The 17,621-nt window shown below is 39.5% G+C and overlaps 1 protein-coding gene across 17 annotated transcripts in view; it reads right to left on the reverse strand.

Moving 5' to 3' along the window:
* Positions 1-1,924: 1,924 nt before the first annotated feature.
* Positions 1,925-17,621, reverse strand: part of EPB41L2 (erythrocyte membrane protein band 4.1 like 2) — a 135,689-nt gene continuing 119,992 nt past the window's right edge. For 11 of the 17 annotated variants that reach the window (XM_075268031.1, XM_075268033.1, XM_075268028.1 and 8 more), the window contains 7 exons: positions 12,782-12,934; positions 10,509-10,562; positions 9,796-10,329; positions 6,049-6,171; positions 4,304-4,402; positions 3,703-3,783; positions 1,925-2,042 (listed from right to left, as the gene is read on the reverse strand). In XM_075268031.1, coding sequence (XP_075124132.1) covers positions 1,932-2,042; positions 3,703-3,783; positions 4,304-4,402; positions 6,049-6,171; positions 9,796-10,329; positions 10,509-10,562; positions 12,782-12,934 — 1,155 coding nt within the window. In that variant the 3' untranslated portion in view covers positions 1,925-1,931. The remainder of the gene's footprint in view (positions 2,043-3,702; positions 3,784-4,303; positions 4,403-6,048; positions 6,172-9,795; positions 10,330-10,508; positions 10,563-12,781; positions 12,935-17,621) is intronic. The other 6 variants (XM_075268035.1, XM_075268045.1, XM_075268034.1 and 3 more) reach the window with 5 other exon arrangements.

Genomic DNA, 17,621 nt, shown 5'->3' on the forward strand with positions numbered 1-17,621 from the left:
TGGCTCATTGGCTTCCCATTGCTGATCTCTGGAATAAGCGACAAGAGCAGGATATTTATTTTTTCCACATCCTGATTTCTGAGGCAGATATTGAGGCAGAATCCACTGATTTGTATTTTCGGCCTCAGCTTCCATCACATCATTCTATAGGCAAATCAGGTTCCAATATCAGTGCACTTGCAGGACAATTTGTATAAAAAGTTTAATAAATCTGCATTGCTTCATCAACTAGTTTCTGCTCCTAAAATAGGTCCCCTCACAGCACTATTGTTGCTTAGGGAGGCATTTTAGACCTGACAGGCTCTCTTTAAGAACAGTGTTGTGACAAACATGCTGATCGCATGTTGTAGCCATTTGTTTTCAGTTTTCAAAGTAAAATACTTCCTCTAGTTCCTTACCCTGCTTTAAATCACAAATGTAGCTGCCATCAGAACACACAAATATGCAAGCATTTCCCATTAAAAGCTATTCCGAACACCATTGGATTCATTTTATCATTAATGCATTGCACTCATTTTAGTCTAAAAAAAGAAGACCCATTTTTCTAATAGATCTTTATTAAAAGGTTGCTCCCTTTATCATTTGTTGTCTGATTATTTTCATATTTACCACAATCTGTTCTGTTTCATTCAAAGAGAAGTCTTAGAGAATTTGTCTGTAGTTTGCATCAATTCCTCTTGAGGAATCCAGCTTACATGACTATTTAGAAGTCCTTAAGAGAACCATAATAATGGTACAGACTGAGCAATCGGACAGCATTTCTGACAGATTTAATTGAAAATGTGACTGTGAAGTCTGCACTGTATGGGAAAACAACCAGGCTACAGAAGACACATGGAACAAAAGATTTACTGTATAAGACCCACAGTGCTGGAAAAAAATTGTTTTTTTTTTTTTAAAGAACAAATGGAGTAAAATTTATAATAACAGGTTTCAGATCTGTATTAGCTGTAACAGTCTATATGCAATTAAAAACCTACGTCCTGCCAGGATTACATTCGTCAGAAAAAACACAGCTACCATATAAAGCAGAGGTTGGCATGAGTGCCATATCTACCCGGAATGGCAGAGACTAGACTTGGAGAAAGCAGGCAGAGGCAACACATCTAGACAGGAAATAAGCAGACTAACAAGTTAAAGAGGACCTTTCACCACCTCCAGCAATTCATGTTCTTGCCGTTCCACTGATTCCGGGACAATTGAATTGATTTTCTAGCCTCCATGGCTCCCAATCAACAAGTGAAGTTAGTTGTGGTGTCTGATGTGCTATTTAAGCTCTGTAATATCAGAAGGGCTGGGGATGTATAAAGAACTAGACTTCTTGAAGGTGATGAAAGGTCCTCTTTAAAGAGAACGTTCAGATACTAGTGGCACCAAGTTCGGGAAGCAGCAGACCAATTTGTTCCCTGAACTGACACCAGTTCTAGTTTCCAGACGTTCTCAATGGAGTTATCCCTTGCTAGTTTTAACGCTGCCAGCTTCCTCCCAGCCCAATCTCTGTTAGTATTACCATGGCACAGGGTATGAGGCCTGGGGTTTACCTATCGGTATGGATGTTCTGGCTATAAAGATAAACCTACTTCTTCTCCTTTGATGCTTTACACAGGTCCTACAGGTTGCAGTTCTGAGTAAAGTATGCAGGAACAGTCTTGTGTAAAGTATTGTGGAGTAGGCAGTAGTGCTGTGTAAGAAAAGAGTGTAGTCCTGAATTCTATTCTTATTCTACATTCTGCGTTACAGACATAGATCCCATTATACGATTTTCATTTAGGGGTCCAGAATCTTTCAACACTGCATAACACACTGTACATTATACAAAAAATGTTCCCTATCCCTGCTATAAAGATATATTTTTCAGTTAACTAGCTCAAAATTTTGGACCTAAAAACCGAATAGTGGACAATAAAGGGGTTTTGCGACTTACCGTGTGATTAATCTTCTTCACCTTCTTCAGCCACCTCAGTCTCCTTGTGCACTACCACACGAGTTATAGACATGTCAGGGTGTTGCTCTTTGGCTTCCTTTATTGCTTGTGCTAATGCCTATGAAAATAATCATACAAAAGTAAGTGTCGTAACTCAAGTTAATTTCTTTTCGTTTTTTTTTTTAAATAAAAAAAAATGAATGTAAAGCAACAGAAAGAATAATTGTATTTGTATAACATTTGTCAAACCTGTTTTTATGAGGGGTGGGCTATAGTATTATTTTTACTATTTTGTGGTGCATTCAGTCTTGATACCATTCTAGAATGTAATAAGAGGTAGACTTTTCCATCTATTAACAACATAAATTTTGTATCATCTTGTTATTACATTACGTCTCGCCAATCAGACAACACAATGTCCAAAATCGTGCTTGGATTAATGGGAAAGCAACAATGTGAACAAAGTCAGATGTTAGTTGGTATATAACACACTCCAATAGAATTTTTTCTATTCTCAAATTGGTAAATATTTGTATACAGATAAGGAAAGCATAACTTTAAACTCATTGCAACTATTATCTGTTAAAGAAGCACTCCAGTAATGGTGGGTTCACATGTGTGCCTGTGCACGTCCGTCTTTTCGTCTTTTGAAGGACTTTGTGTCTGGTGAAACAACAACAACAAAAAATGTTTCGCTGCGGACAGGTACAAAATGCTCACGAGCGCTCACTTTTCAAACCCATTCACTTGAATGAGTTTGAAAACTGACTGCCAGGTTTCCGTCCCCTGTCCAGTTTCTCGGGGCAGAAGATGGAAACCCAGCAGGATTGCTTAGGGTAAGTTCACACAGGGAGCGCAAAGGCAGATTTTGGCACCGAGAGTGACATGGGGAAACCGCGTCAGTCTCGGGCCAAAACCCGCCTGTCACGGCTTCCGACAGTCACGGCTTCCCCCTCCAGAGTAGGCTCAAATGAATGGGCCGACTGCGGAGTTGCAACATGCCACTCACGGAAAAAAGTAGCCTGGCATAGACCACCATTGTGAGGGGGCGGATTATGACGTGGATTACGCGCCATAATCCACCCCCTCTGTGACCATGTGAACTAGCCCATAAAGCGCGCACGGGCACAGATGTGAACCCGCCCTAAAAGAACTTTGTTTCATCCCTACGTCTATCACTTAACTGTGTGTAGCTCTCCAGACTAAGTGTATGCTGCCTTCATATTCCTGTAATCCAGCTTCTCCTCACCTCCTAATCAGACTGCATCTTGGTTTATAGTACTCTTTGCTTTGCCATTAATTCCATGATGCATCAGCCCTGCATCACATAGACAGATAGAGATGTTACTACAGCTGTCTGTTGTTGGGCAGTGAAATTATGCTTCTCCCTCTATTTTCCTAAATAACCTAAGAGACTATGTGGCAGATGTAGTGTGCCCTCTATATTTTTAAGTACTTCAGCACCTGGAGTCTGTTGTATAATAGTTTTATTTGTCCTAAAGTCAGGAAAAGCTTCCATTCTGATTGGGACTACTGTATTCCAATTTTGTATAAAGGAAGGTAAAAATCACTCATTGTCTTACAGCGAGATATACAGCACCTTATAGCATCCACCCAAAAATATTGTGAGTAGAACTAAGACAGCTGAAAGCTGCTACAATCACAAAAATGTGATCTAACTGGCACCATAATCAATGGCTTCTAAGTCTGCCCTTTCTATGACTCAAAAACTAACAAATAAGTACATAACTACCTACTCTATTTAACACTCAGTTTACCTCATCATGGTCAATGTCCGCATCTCCACTGATGACAATACGTTTTTCAATTCTTGTTTCAGATATTCCACCTTTTCCAGTCTAAAAAATAAAGAAATTTAGTATGTATGATACAGCAGCAAAAATCACATAATTACAATAATACAACAAAATGTAACAGTTTTATAAGTTTTAAAAACTACAACAATTTGTTTTTCAATGTGACTGGTCAAAACTATGTTCTTGGTGGGGAACGGATTTGTGCCCTTGTGGAGATGCCAGCTGACGTATTGAGGTGTACAGGCAATGTTCTCTGGGAAATAATTAAGCAAATTTGATCAAAGGCCTTTTATCCAGCCATATTTAAAGACTCTTTAATTGGCCAGACACTGTAACACAAAAGTTTGTTTTCTTTCTTCAGATGAAAAAAGTGATGCACAGTGACAATGGTTATAGATGTTGGTCTGTTTAGAAGTTACTTGTGAAATACATGTAACATCTAGGAGAGGGGTCTATAAACTAGCTATCAGTACTGCATAGTACAGACTCCATAAGAACACAAAGCAACCAACAGAGTTTATTGGTCACAGGCAAGCATACAATGATATGAGGTCCCTTTTACCTTGGTGATGTGTGTTGTTGTGGTGGTTAGAACGGAATCAGATGTGATTGTCTGAGCACTCAGTAAAATTCCAGGCTCACTATCTCCAGCACCATCCAGCTTCATGAGGAAAAAAAACAGCATGAATACACAAGAAAGAAAATAGTCTTCAAAAACACACAGACATTTTTAGATCATAACAGGTAAGTTTGTAGGAGCTGGTAGTATAATTTCCGCGTGTATTACAGAGAAAAAAAAAAACAAAAAAAACCCAAACCCTAAAATCAATGTTTTATAGTAAACCTTCAAATTTTCCAGTTTTAAATTTAAATAGACCAAAAATCCTATTCTGAGTTTCAGGGGAGATTAGAAATTCCATAAATTTTGGCTGGAGGTGAAGTTCATGATGGATACAATCTTCCCTCACGCTGTCCCCCTGGACCCTCTGGTTTATCTCAACTTACCTCCCAGGCCCCTGGGTAAACACGCTTCCTTGCTGTTTTTATATATTTGTACTGCAGCTAAGTCCCTTATAGCTCGTCACTGGAACAGTAGCCAACCCCCCTTCTCTACTTGCTCGTATCAAAGATGTTAAGTGCCTGGAGTTTCTTACTGCCACTCTGAATAATACAGTGGAGAAATTTCAACCATGTGGACACCCTGGGATAACACTGGCATAGGTTGTATTTCTCATTAATGTAATTGAATTGTACTTACTGAGCATGCCTGAATTATATAAAGATGATACAATGAGCAATACGATAAGGATACCTATAAAAACCATGTGTTATATAACAAATGATAGAGCATTTCATAACCACACCTCTGTGCTTGATATCAATGCTCCTGGGAGGATGTCACTATAGCTAGTGTTTGCTAATCTGACAATGGATTATTAAATACATTGAGAGCTCTTCCTGTTATGTTAGAATTCAATCAACAAAATCATAGGAGTTGGACCTTGATATAATAATATACTTTACACACACAGATGTAGACGCATACATACACTCCCATGGAAATAAGGATGACAGGTATACCTACGCACCTACAATCATTTTATTCAGCCCAGTAAACTAAACATAAACCAAAGGCAAGGCGAAAAGAATTATTACCTTTATATCTGTTAAAATAAAATATAATCAGTGTTGTTCCTAAGCAACCACAGGCTACATGTCCTGTCCTATATACTGAATGTCATTTATTATTTCTGCATTATTAATAATGCATACCCAGCGTTTGTTAGGAGCTGAAACTTTGGCACGCTGTAGCAAAAAAAGGGCTTTTTATTTATAGGACCAATACATTACCTTAAATCATGGAAAATATATACAGTGATGCTCTTTACAAATACGTGAGAGTGTATCAAGCAGCTCCTCGAATAATACAGCTTCCCATCTAGTTTAATGATGTATCACGCTATTTATTCAATTACCTGTCGACCGCTTCAATTGACAATCATTTGCTTTTAGAAATGGTGAAGTAACCTGCATGGACAAGGCTACAGACATAAATCGTATGTCTTCTTGCTGCAGATTCATAAATATAAATATCTCCAGGTTTCTGCGGTAATGAAGACATATGGAGCAAAGATAAAACCATTTGTTTCCTTATGAACAAATGATCATTTCCATAGGTAAAGAGGTTAAGCTCAACACATCAAGAGTGTAATTTTTCTTCAAAAAGAGGTTAGTTTAAGAAAACCACTGCTTTGTTTTCAGCATCCCAAAAGTAAAGATATTACTGTTATAATAGAGAAACTCTACCTGAGCAGATTCGAAGGTAATGGTTTTTGTCTCGGTTTGAACTATTGGGACTTCTTTTGTTGAAATTTCAGTCCTTTGAGTGGCATCAGAAATGGTGACCATCTCTGTTTTCACCACTGGAGGCTAGAGAGAAACAAGCACAGAAATCTTACACACAAAGGTAATTAGGGATGAAAATTCCAAGTAGTTCTTCTTTAAAGAAAACCTTCCACCATCTCTGACAGCTGTAACCCTTTGAGTCCTTTAATGGTCGACACTTTCCTGATTCTGATGGAATCCCTTTAGCTCCCACCACTTCTGAGCAATCAGTATAGTTCATTTCAGCACCGAAAATGCTTAGGAGGCTCTCTGCTGTCAGGTGGGCAGCCCCTGCTTATCTATCCAAGTCTAAGACTACCCATTCAACATCAGACAGCCGCATTACCATAAAAAATTCCAACTGCGCTAAAATTAGTGGAGAAACACATATACAAGAAAGAAAAGAGTTGGCTAACCGTTCTCATTAACCTGGGTAGACAATAAAGATAGATTTACAGTGGGGCAAAAAAGTATTTAGTCAGTCACCAATAGTGCAAGTTCCCCCACTTAAAAAGATGAGAGGCGTCTGTAATTTACATCATAGGTAGACCTCAACTATGAGAGACAAAATGAGACAACAAATCCAGAAAATCACATTGTCTGATTTTGTAAGAATTTATTTGCAAATTATGGTGGAAAATAAGTATTTGGTCAGTAACAAAATTTCATCTCAATACTTTGTTCTATATCCTTTGTTGGCAATGACAGAGGTCAAACGTTTTCTGTAAGTCTTCACAAGGTTGGCACACACTGTTGTTGGTATGTTGGCCCATTCCTCCATGCAGATCTCCTCTAGAGCAGTGATGTTTTGGGGCTGTCGCTTGGCAACACGGACTTTCAACTCCGTCCAGAGGTTTTCTATAGGGTTGAGATCTGGAGACTGGCTAGGTCACTCCAGGACCTTGAAATGCTTCTTACAAAGCCACTCCTTCGTTGCCCTGGCGGTGTGCTTTGGATGATTGTCATGTTGAAAGACCCAGCTACGTTTCTGGATTTGTTTCTCATTTTGTCTCTCATAGTTGAGGTCTACCTATGATGTAAATTACAGACGCCTCTCATCTTTTTAAGTGGTGGAACTTGAACTATTGGTGACTGACTAAATACTTTTTTGCCCCACTGTATAAGGTTTAGTTAATGAGGTCTTCAAGATAAAGTACTGTACATGATCAAATTTTTAATGGGAAAGTGTCACCAGAAAATTACCCATTTTTAAAATCATGTTTAATGTTAAAGGGAATCTACCACTAAACCAAGATTTTTTCTAATTACCACATCGGAATAGCCTTAAGAAAGGCTATTCTTCTCTTACCTTTAGACGTGGTCTCCATGGCGCCGTTCCTTAGAAATACCGGTTTTAACCGGTATGCAAATGAGTTCTCCGCAGCAATGAGGGCGGGCCCCAGCATTCAAACGGCGATGGGGGTGTCCCCACTGCTGCCTGAGAGCTCACTCCAGCGACACCTCCATCTTCAGCTGCAACCCCTCCTCTTCTGTCGGTCCAACTTCTGGCGCCTGCGCAGTACGCTCCTGTATTGAACTACAAGAGCAGGAGTGGGCTCCCACAAATGGCCGCCGGCCGGTTGCAGCTGAAGATGGAGGTGTAGCTGGAGTGAGCTCTTTGGCAGCAGTGGGGACGCCCTCATCGCCGTTTGAGCGCTGGGGCCCGCCCTCATTGCTGCGGAGAACTCATTTGCATACCGGTTAAAACCAGTATTTCTAAGGAATGGCGCCGCGGAGACCACATCTAAAAGGTAAGAGACAAATAGCCTTTCTTAAGGCTATTCCGATGTGGTAATTAGAAAAAAATCTTGGTTTAGTGGTAGAATCCCTTTAAACATTACTACTTTCTATTTTGTGTTTCTTTGCAGTAGCCCCCTCACTTAGAACACTGATGACCACAGCTATCATGTATATGATAAGACGCTGAATCCATCAGTCACAATTGGCGATTTCATATCGTATCTACTCATCTAACTGCAAAGGTCATAGAGCATGCCCAAGCTATTGAATTTATGGCCCATGGTTCACCTCCAGGAAATAAGAAGTGACAGACTATTGGAATTGAAAGATTTTTAGAATTAATTTTCAAATATGCATAATAACATAGAAAATTTAAATCACTACCACCTAAAATTTAAAATATAGGTTTCTAAATAAAAACATGATTAAACAAAAGGTCATTTGACATTTTTCCTTTAAAAGGAACGATCTGGGAAAATTGGTGGCCAATACTTGGCTAGATCAGCAACATTAGAACTGTGCGGGTGATAGTCTCAGCGCCTCAACCGTTCACCTGTCAGAAGGGCCTTCTTACAGTTCACTACAGCACTGTCCAATAAAGTAAATGGACCTTACAAGTATAAGACCTTTGTTATAAGTACAAAGCTGCGCTTAGTGAACATTAAGGGTGCATTCACACGATGTCTTTTGGCACGTAATGTGCCACGTAGACGCCGCGGGATCTTTTGCGGGCCGTATACGCTCCCATTGTTTTCAATGGGAGCCGGTATCGTATACACGGCACTATTTTGCAGCCGCCGCAAAATCACGGCCGCAAAATAGCACCGCGTAACAGTACTGGCTCCCATTGAAAACAATGGGAGCGTATACGGCCCACAAAAGATCCCGCGGTGTCTACGTGGCACATTACGTGCCAAAAGACATCGTGTGAATGCACCCTAAAGGAGACGCAGCGGCAAACAGGAGTAAAGGTACTGGATATTGCATCCCGATCAATTTGATAGTGGTGCTCTATTTTAAATTCCCTTATTATTCCATTAAAGGGCTTGTCCACGAAATTATAATATTGCATCAAGTAGCCAAGCAGGTGAAAAAAAAAAAAAGTTCCAGGCACTGTCCGCTCCTGTGGTTCCCTGGGGCTTTTCCAGCAGAAGTCCCTGTTACATGGGGACAACGGAGAACCAGGACAGGGGATTATTTTTTTTTTTTTCTCTATTTTTCAACTTCCCTGGCCTCCTGACGCAATACTAAAATATTCTAGATAATCCTTTTACCTCCTTCAATTTCAAAATCATACAAACTTTAATGAGCGGTGTATTTACTTGCGCTTTATAAAATTGATCCTTAGATAGTGTTAATGCTAAATCTTAATGTAAACCCAGGAGGACAGCTATAACATTTAGTTGATTTCTAACAACAAAAGACTTTATATTCTAACTTTTTTTAACAAGTGACTTCTATATCTTGGGTGACATGAGTAATCTGAAGAATTTAGTGATATCAGTGCAAGTTATTGTAATAATGAGGGTAGGAAATAGATGAAATACAGAAGGATAGGAATTCTAAGAGGCCACACCATTAGTTGTTATTAGATACATATATTAGACTAACAAAGTAGTATATTCACAGGTCCACATATACAGCACAGAACATTTGGAAGACACAACAAGATCCAAATGTGTAACATAAAAGATGGAAAATGATGGTGCAATTAAACGTGGTAAAGAAAATATGGTATAATAAATTTATGGAAGTGTAAAGATTTGTAGCGAGTAGAGATAGAAGCCATATTTACTAGTATGCCTTTTTGATAGCAGCCATCAAATCATCCTTAAGAAAAGAAAGATTTTTATAAAAGGACAGTGGTAATACCGAGTAACAGAATGGATAGGTATATACTGAAACGCCCATTCTGTTAAACCAATTTACCTCAGAACAACAAATTATTTTGGCAGAAGCATCAACATCGATGTGAGAAACATCGCCATTAATTTTGCTTTGCTCCACTTTGAGAACATGATGCTCTTCTTCAACTTTCTCTTCACTTTCAAAAGTACTAACTGTAATTTCCTGGGATATAACTTCAGTCTTTTCTTGTATTTCTGTAACTGTTAAAGTCACAGTATGGTCTTCACTTATCTGAGATTCCTCAACTGGTTCAACTTCCTTCACATCTTCTACACTTTCTTCACACTCTTCCAGTATAATATGATCAGAAGCTCTACTTTCAGCTTTGTATTCTACCTCTTCATTCTCACTTTCGCTACTGCTATCATATGAAGACACCGAATGAGTGTCATTTTTATCCACATTTTTAACTTCTGCATTCTGCTCATTGACATCCTTATGGTGTTCAATATCGCCATTTATTCCAGCTTTGATGTCCTCCTTGACCACGGTATCTGTATAGTCACAATCTGCCTGCTTTTTCTCTTCCACTATGTTCTGTATCTCATCTGAGTTCTATATGAAAATGGATGAGGAAAATAAAAGTATATGAATAAATAAAACAAATTAAACTAAAGATTTCTGCACATCATGGGACATAAAAAATAAACAAATAAATGAAGTCAACTGAAAAGTGGAAAAATGTGATGGTGATTAAGATGAACATATTGGTACTTATAGTACAATCTGAGCACCTCAAGAGCATCACTCAGTCCAGTGCGCATCCCTCTTGTTCTGGGTAATAGTTTCTGTGGGACACAAGTACACATAAAGGACACATAATCAATACACAAACAAAACAAAATATTTTTAAAAATTACCTTGGTGAAACATTTAATGTAAGAAACGACAGCCAATGAACAGGAATACAATGTATAATGGTACAAACACACAACTACATGAAGACGAATCTGGACTAAAGAGAAACCTGTAGATGACATGGGGGTTTAAACATAAAGATCTACTAACATGTCCTACATAAAGAGGTAAACTCTGAACAGGACACAAATGTGTGACATGCTATAATGCCTAACCTCTACTAGTCCTCAGAATGAAGCCCACGATATAGAGAATAGATGTGGTCATTCTGGTTTGCATGGCTACATTCAGAAATATGTTTACATAAAAGTACAATATACTAGATAGAAAATATGTACAGTTGTGCAGTTTAATAAACACAGATTCCTATAACAGTATACTTTTACTAATATACTAACTTACATTACAGTTTTTCATCTTTCCTGGTCACCACCATGACAGAAAATGACTTTAAAGGAGTTGGCCCAAGATTGAAACTTAACCCCTATACATAGGATAGATGATAAGTGTCTGACTGGTAGAGAGGTCTGACATTTGGCACCCCACTCATCACAAGAATGGGGGTCCACAAGTGTGCTGGACTGTAGATAGTTCAACTTTTCATGAAAACCTCAGGTGCCATTTAAGTTATATATGGGAATATCTAGGATTATCTTTATAAAACTTATTTGCTCCCTACTCTTACCACTAAGATCAAAGTGCTATACAATGAATTGTAATAAAGCAAAAATGTCAATTCTTTACATCTACTATGTATTTTTTTTTTTCTTTAATTGTTAACCTTAAACCCAATAGCAGCTTACGCTGGGTTCACACCTGCGTCTGGGGTCTCCGTTCTGTGGTTTCCGTCTTCTGCATGCCAGAAGACGGAAACCACAGACCGGGTCCGGCCGTGCGCGGCGGTGAGCGTTTTGCGCTCTCCGCCGCGAAACCGGATTTTTTTATCCGGACACAGAGTACTGCATGTCCGACTCTGTGTCCGGATTATAAAACCCGGTTTCGCGGCGGAGAGCGCAAAACGCTCACTGCCGCGCACGGCCGGACAGCTTTCTCACCCATTCAAATGAATGGGTGAGAAAGTCTCCTGCAGGCTTCCGTCTCCTGCATCTGTTTTATGCAGGAAACGGAAACCTGCAATAAGGACCGACGACGCAGATGTGAACGAGCCCTTAATGAGAAGTCTTTAGATAGGTCTAATAAAGCATGAATAAAAACTAAAATGAAAAGCTTTAGGGTGGCATTTTAGGAGTTAAATAATACTGTCCTATATGATGTAAGGCCACCAATATTTGATCAACAGAGACCCAAACCTTCAAGTCTTCACCACTCAGCTGAATGATCAGGCCACAGCACAAGTCATTTGATGCTTAGCCGTAATAAAACGCTGCCCACACCCATTAGCAAGTATCTCATTATCAATCAATCATAAGATACAATACCGCAATGTGATACCATGTCATTCAAGCTGCTATGTAGCTCTAGCCCACGAGTAGTTGTGTCAACTTATTCCCTTTACTCAAATGGAAGTGAACAGCAGTATTACGCACAGCCACTACACAGAGGAAGGGGGCTTTTAGACTAGGGCTACAAAGCATTGCAACATAGCATCAGATGATTGTCAGTGTGGTCACAGAGAAATGTAAAATCAACAGTAGTAAGAACAGTAACCTTCCTTTAAAATGTGAAACAAGAGGTAGAGTATGTATTTTAAAGTGTGTTGTCAGTCATTTACAGCCTGGAGCTGAACTCCGGGGGTCCCAGTGTTGTCCTTCACCACTGATGACATGTACTATATAAGAGTAATGCCATTTACGCATCAGCAGTGTGACGGAACACAGATTAACCTATATTCAAAATCAGTCAAGAACTCTACACTTCAGCCCTTCAGGGATTAGGTTCCCACCAGCTTCAGGTTCACAAGAAAAATAAATGATGCACAAGCTATAAGGCCCTTGCTGAATATGCAAAGCAAAAGTCCATGGAACTTCACTTTTCAGCCATAAAAAACATAAGCCAAGGAAAAAAACACCTTCTGTTAAACTGTCATGTTATCAGGGTAGCATTGTCACATGGTACAGATATCCAAAAACATGGCCTGGGATAGAAAGACAGGGAAAATAGTACAGAGAATTAAGAAAGGAAAGAGCACCTCAGAAAGCTGTGGAGATTGAGAAATGCAAATAGTGTCACTGGGTACACTATCATTCAAAACAGTGCCCTCTGTTGTCCGAAGGTTAGAAGTAGTCAAGGTAGGAAAACGTTCTTTATTAAATAGAATGGATGTTATCTCCTCTTCTAGACTCTAAACAAGTTAAAAGAGTGGAGATCAAAGAGTTAAAAGAAAGGAAAATATTAGAAACCAAGCAGAAAGTGATGATACTGTGAAGGCACCACAAACAAATTCTAATGCAAAGGGAACATTGGCAGCTACTACAGTGTGGATAAAGAACAAAGTTACTATGAATGACCACTGCAACCTTCTTAGAAAGTCTGTTTTATTGAATCCTTGCACACACAATGTGTGTGTCTGTGTGATGGTGGATAAGGGGGAAATGCTTAAGGCTGGGGCCCCACATAGCGTAAATGCCACAAGCATTTCTGTCTAATCCCATCCACACATTGCAGTAAAATATCTGCAGCAGAAATGCTGCAATTTTAAAAACCCTTGCAGCAGCATGTCAATTATACCCATGGAAACTCTGGCGTTTCCATATAGGTATAATAGGGACAGAAAGTTTGCATAGGAAAACTCTGCAGACTTTTTCTGCGGCTCACTACGTGGAGCCTTAGCCTAAAAGTAACAATTCTTTCACAAATAAAAGTGTTAACAGTTTATTGTCAGGTAGCAAAATAACGTGAATGAACAAAAGAGAAATGTACATCAAATCAATATTTGGTATAACCCCTTTTGGAGGAGGAGACCTGATAGAGATGAAATGGTTCCCACAGAGCCCTGATCTCAATATCATCGAGTCTGTCTGAGTTTACATAGCTGGGAATCTGTTCCTTTTGGGACAGAAATACTGATTTGGCAATTAAATCCACATTATGATTAAAAGACTTTATAACTGAGTCGTTCATGATGTTAAGGATGCTGCCCTCTATAGGGTGGTGTACAGAGTGCACTGTTCTCCTAATTCCATCCTGGAGAATAGATTTGCATATTTTTTACTGGGTTTACATAGAAAGACAAAGATTTGAGCAAGCCTACATCCATAGATCTATGGTTAGTTTTCAAAGATGTTTTGCACAACCCTGCCCTGCCTTTAACTCCTTTCTGCCACAGTTTTTTAGATTTTCATTTTTGAGTCCCTGCGTTCCAGGCATCATAACTTTTCAGCGATCTCCATTCACCGTGCTGTATGAACACAATTTTTGAGGGACAGATTGTACTTTATAGTGGTGCCATATAAATTAAGATGATATGGGATACTGGAAACAATTCAGAATGAGGTGTAATTGAAGAAAAACTGTGTTTGTATGCCTTTCTTATGGGCTTCATACAACGTTCAGTGTACAGCCAAAATGACATGTATCCTGCCGGGCCTCTGCTGTATAATAGTGGGCTCAGATGTTGGGAAAAAGATAAAAACTGTGCACAAGTGTACCTAGAACAATTGGTACTATTTAAAGGCAAAGGTCACACCAAATATCAAAGGTCACACCAAATACTGAATTGTTTTAGATTTCTCTTTTGTTCATTCAAATTGTATTTCTTACACAGACAAATAAACTATTAATGCTTCTATTATTGAAAGTATTCTTTCTTTATAGCACGGTTTCTACACCTACCTAAAAAGTTTGCAACAAATTGACAACTGTGAATTAAACCCAGTAACACCCACTTGTAAGTTTATTCACACATTTTTTAAAAGAATTAACACAGGAACAGCACAACATTGATATGAAATAATACTCACTGTTATACTATGGAGAATGCAAAATAAATAGTAACATTTTCAGGCACGAAACATTTATAACTAATCTCAAAACAGCAAGATTTCACATTTTAGTGTGAAAATGCTACCTCTGGCTCATAGCAGGAAATCTCAGCACATATCTCCCAGTTCTTAAAGAGGACCTTTCACCGCCACCACCAATTTGCGTTAATAGCATCTGTTAATAGGCGCTGCTTCACAGATTCCAGCGCAATTGCAATTTTTATCTCTAGCCTCCACCATTCCTGATCAACAAGCACAGATCGTTTTGATGCTTTACGTGCTATATAACCTCTGTAATGTCAGAAGGGTGGAGTCAGGCAGGGGGCGTGATTTAGAGCTCCAACCAGAAGCAGTCCGTTTCAGCACTCAGAATCAAACCCCTTGTCTGCTCCTTTCTAACACCATCCTCTCGACAGTACAGAGCCTAAATAGCATATTAGGCACCAAAACTAACAGCATTACAGGGAGTCTATCATTGGCTATAGTGATTTTTTTGCCTAAGCATATCTTTGCATAGCCTTTAGAAAGGATATTCTTTTAGTCAATGATCGTTGGCACTGTTTTTTAATTATCCTGGTTTTATTAATATGCTAATTACCCTGCACCGAGCACCGGAAGCCTTCTTGATGTTTCTTGAGCACCAATTGCGTCATTAGCCTTACCCATCTCACCGCCCCCTAATTTTACACATGATTCCTCCTCCTACAGTTCTCCACTGCTTCATTCAGAGCAGCTAGTCATATACAGCACATGTGCAGGATTTTATTTGCGCTGTACGTGACTAGGTGCTCTGAATGAAGCAGTGAAGAACTGTAGGAGGAGGGATCATGGGAAAAGAAGGGGGCGGTGAGAAGGGCAAGGCTAAAGACGCAAGCGGTGCTCAGGAAACATTGAGAAAGCGTTCGGTAATTAGAATATCAATAAAGCCAGGCTAATTCAAAAACACCGGCACCAATCAGTCAATAAAAGGTATGCCTGGAATAGCATTTCTGAAGGCTATGCAAAGACATGCTTAGTTAAAAATCGCTATAGCCAATGATGATAGACTCCTTTTAATCACTCAGGAACGGTGGGGGCTACAGAAAGAATTCCAACTGTGCCAAAATCTATGGAGCAGCGACTATTAACAATTGTAAAGAGCTGGACTTGTTGGAGGTGGTGAAAGGTTCTCCAAGTCTCAGAAGCTCCATTTAGTAAAACTGTATACACTAGACAATTCATTCAGCTAGACTTAAAACATAAAAGGCACACTTATGCCACCTCATGGCTAGACCTTATACATGTTCAGCATTTTGCATAGAACAAGTGATGCAAGTCAATAATAAAATTACAACCACTGTAAGCTGTTTAGCCATGCCCCTTAAATGCAACTTTTTTTCCCCAATCTGTCACACAAGTTGTAAAGACAAAATACTGGGGGGAAAAAACAGCAGCGATCTTTGAAATTTGCCACAGATGGTATAAAGCATATTTCTGAAACATGTCAATGTACCACAATAGTTTTAACCTGCTAGACCAGGGGTCTCAAACTCGCGGCCCTCGGGACAATAGTTTGCGGCCCCCGGGTGTTTAACCCATTCCCGACATCCGCCGTAACAGTATGGCGCATGCCGGGTGTGTAACTATGGCGACCACCCGTCTTCAAGCAGTAGACAACCGGCGCTAATGTTTCCGATCGGTCCGGGGACCGATCGGTGGCATTAACCCTTCCGGCACCACGGTCAAAGGCAACGGAAGCGCCATTTTCCTAGCTCCAGGGCCAACGTCATGTTGCCATGACAGCCGGGAGCCTTGTTAAAGACTCCCGGCCGGTCTGCAATCTCTTTCTTTTGTAGGCTGGTCTATGCAGCCTGCAAAAGAAATGATGATTTTTTGCAATGCACTATAGAAATGTAGTATCTCACCAATCCGAACTGGAAAATACAAGTACCACCCAAGACTAATAAAAATATCTCCGCCACCAATAATTATAGACCAATCTCTATAATAAACAACATGAAATTGTTGACAATGATCATAGACATTGGAATAAACTGATTCTCATTCTGTACATTCGTCTGGATCAAGAGGGCTTCATTCCGAAGAGGTAGGTCCCTGACCAAAATTATATAGTAGTCAACATTGTTTCTCTGGATCCAGTCAGGATTCAATGAATCATCAGCAACCAAAAGGGGCAAGTTACTTAGTTGGAACTGTTTTTCTTTCTATGCAAGTGGAGTTTGGGCCAGATTTTCATCTCTCTTCTAAAATCTGTATATAGGAATCCCATGGCCGCAGTGAACATTAGGGCTTACAAGTCTGGCACTATTCATATTCTTAGTGGGATGAGACAGGGGTGCCCCCCACCCCCACCCCGGATATGAGCCTATAACTGTTGGAGTGGTGGAAGAAAAGGGGCCTATTGAGGATTGTTGATTCTATTGGAAACCCACTTAACAACAATAGAATACTTCCAATTCCACCAAATTACTCATGGATAAAACTTAATACAGCTGTGGCAAATGTTATTGAATTCATTGTGTTTGAGTCCTTATGTTCAGGGGAATCATCTCAACCATCTACAGCATCATGCAGGTCCCGCCACCCAAGCTTTCATTTATATACTGATGTGGGAAAAGGATTTGGGCAAGTCATTTGAATTACTGGACTGGTCCTCTATGATTAACACTACGGCCAACATATCTATTAAAATGACTTTAGTTGAGGAAGGATGGAATCTTTTTTTGTTTCAGTATTTGGTCCCTTTAAAATAGTCCCATGTGCGCACTGAGGCTTCTCTGCTATGCTGCATGAATAACCAAAGAAGAAAAAGGGGAAAAAAACCCAAACATTTTTCTAAAGACTTTTGATCCAAAACATGTGAAAGTGCATGAGAGAATTGATCCAAGTTATGTTTCTTGCACCTAAACTAACAAAAACACAAACTTGGAGTCATCTGTACTAAACAGAGTTAAAAATAAATTGCAATAGATCAAGGTGATCAACTGATTGACTAGCATCAAAACTGTCTCTAAAACTAAATCTGAGGCTATATGGACCCAGCTGCCT

The sequence above is a fragment of the Leptodactylus fuscus genome, chromosome 3, assembly GCF_031893055.1.
Source record: "Leptodactylus fuscus isolate aLepFus1 chromosome 3, aLepFus1.hap2, whole genome shotgun sequence".
In the NCBI taxonomy this organism is placed as follows: Eukaryota; Metazoa; Chordata; class Amphibia; order Anura; family Leptodactylidae; genus Leptodactylus; species Leptodactylus fuscus.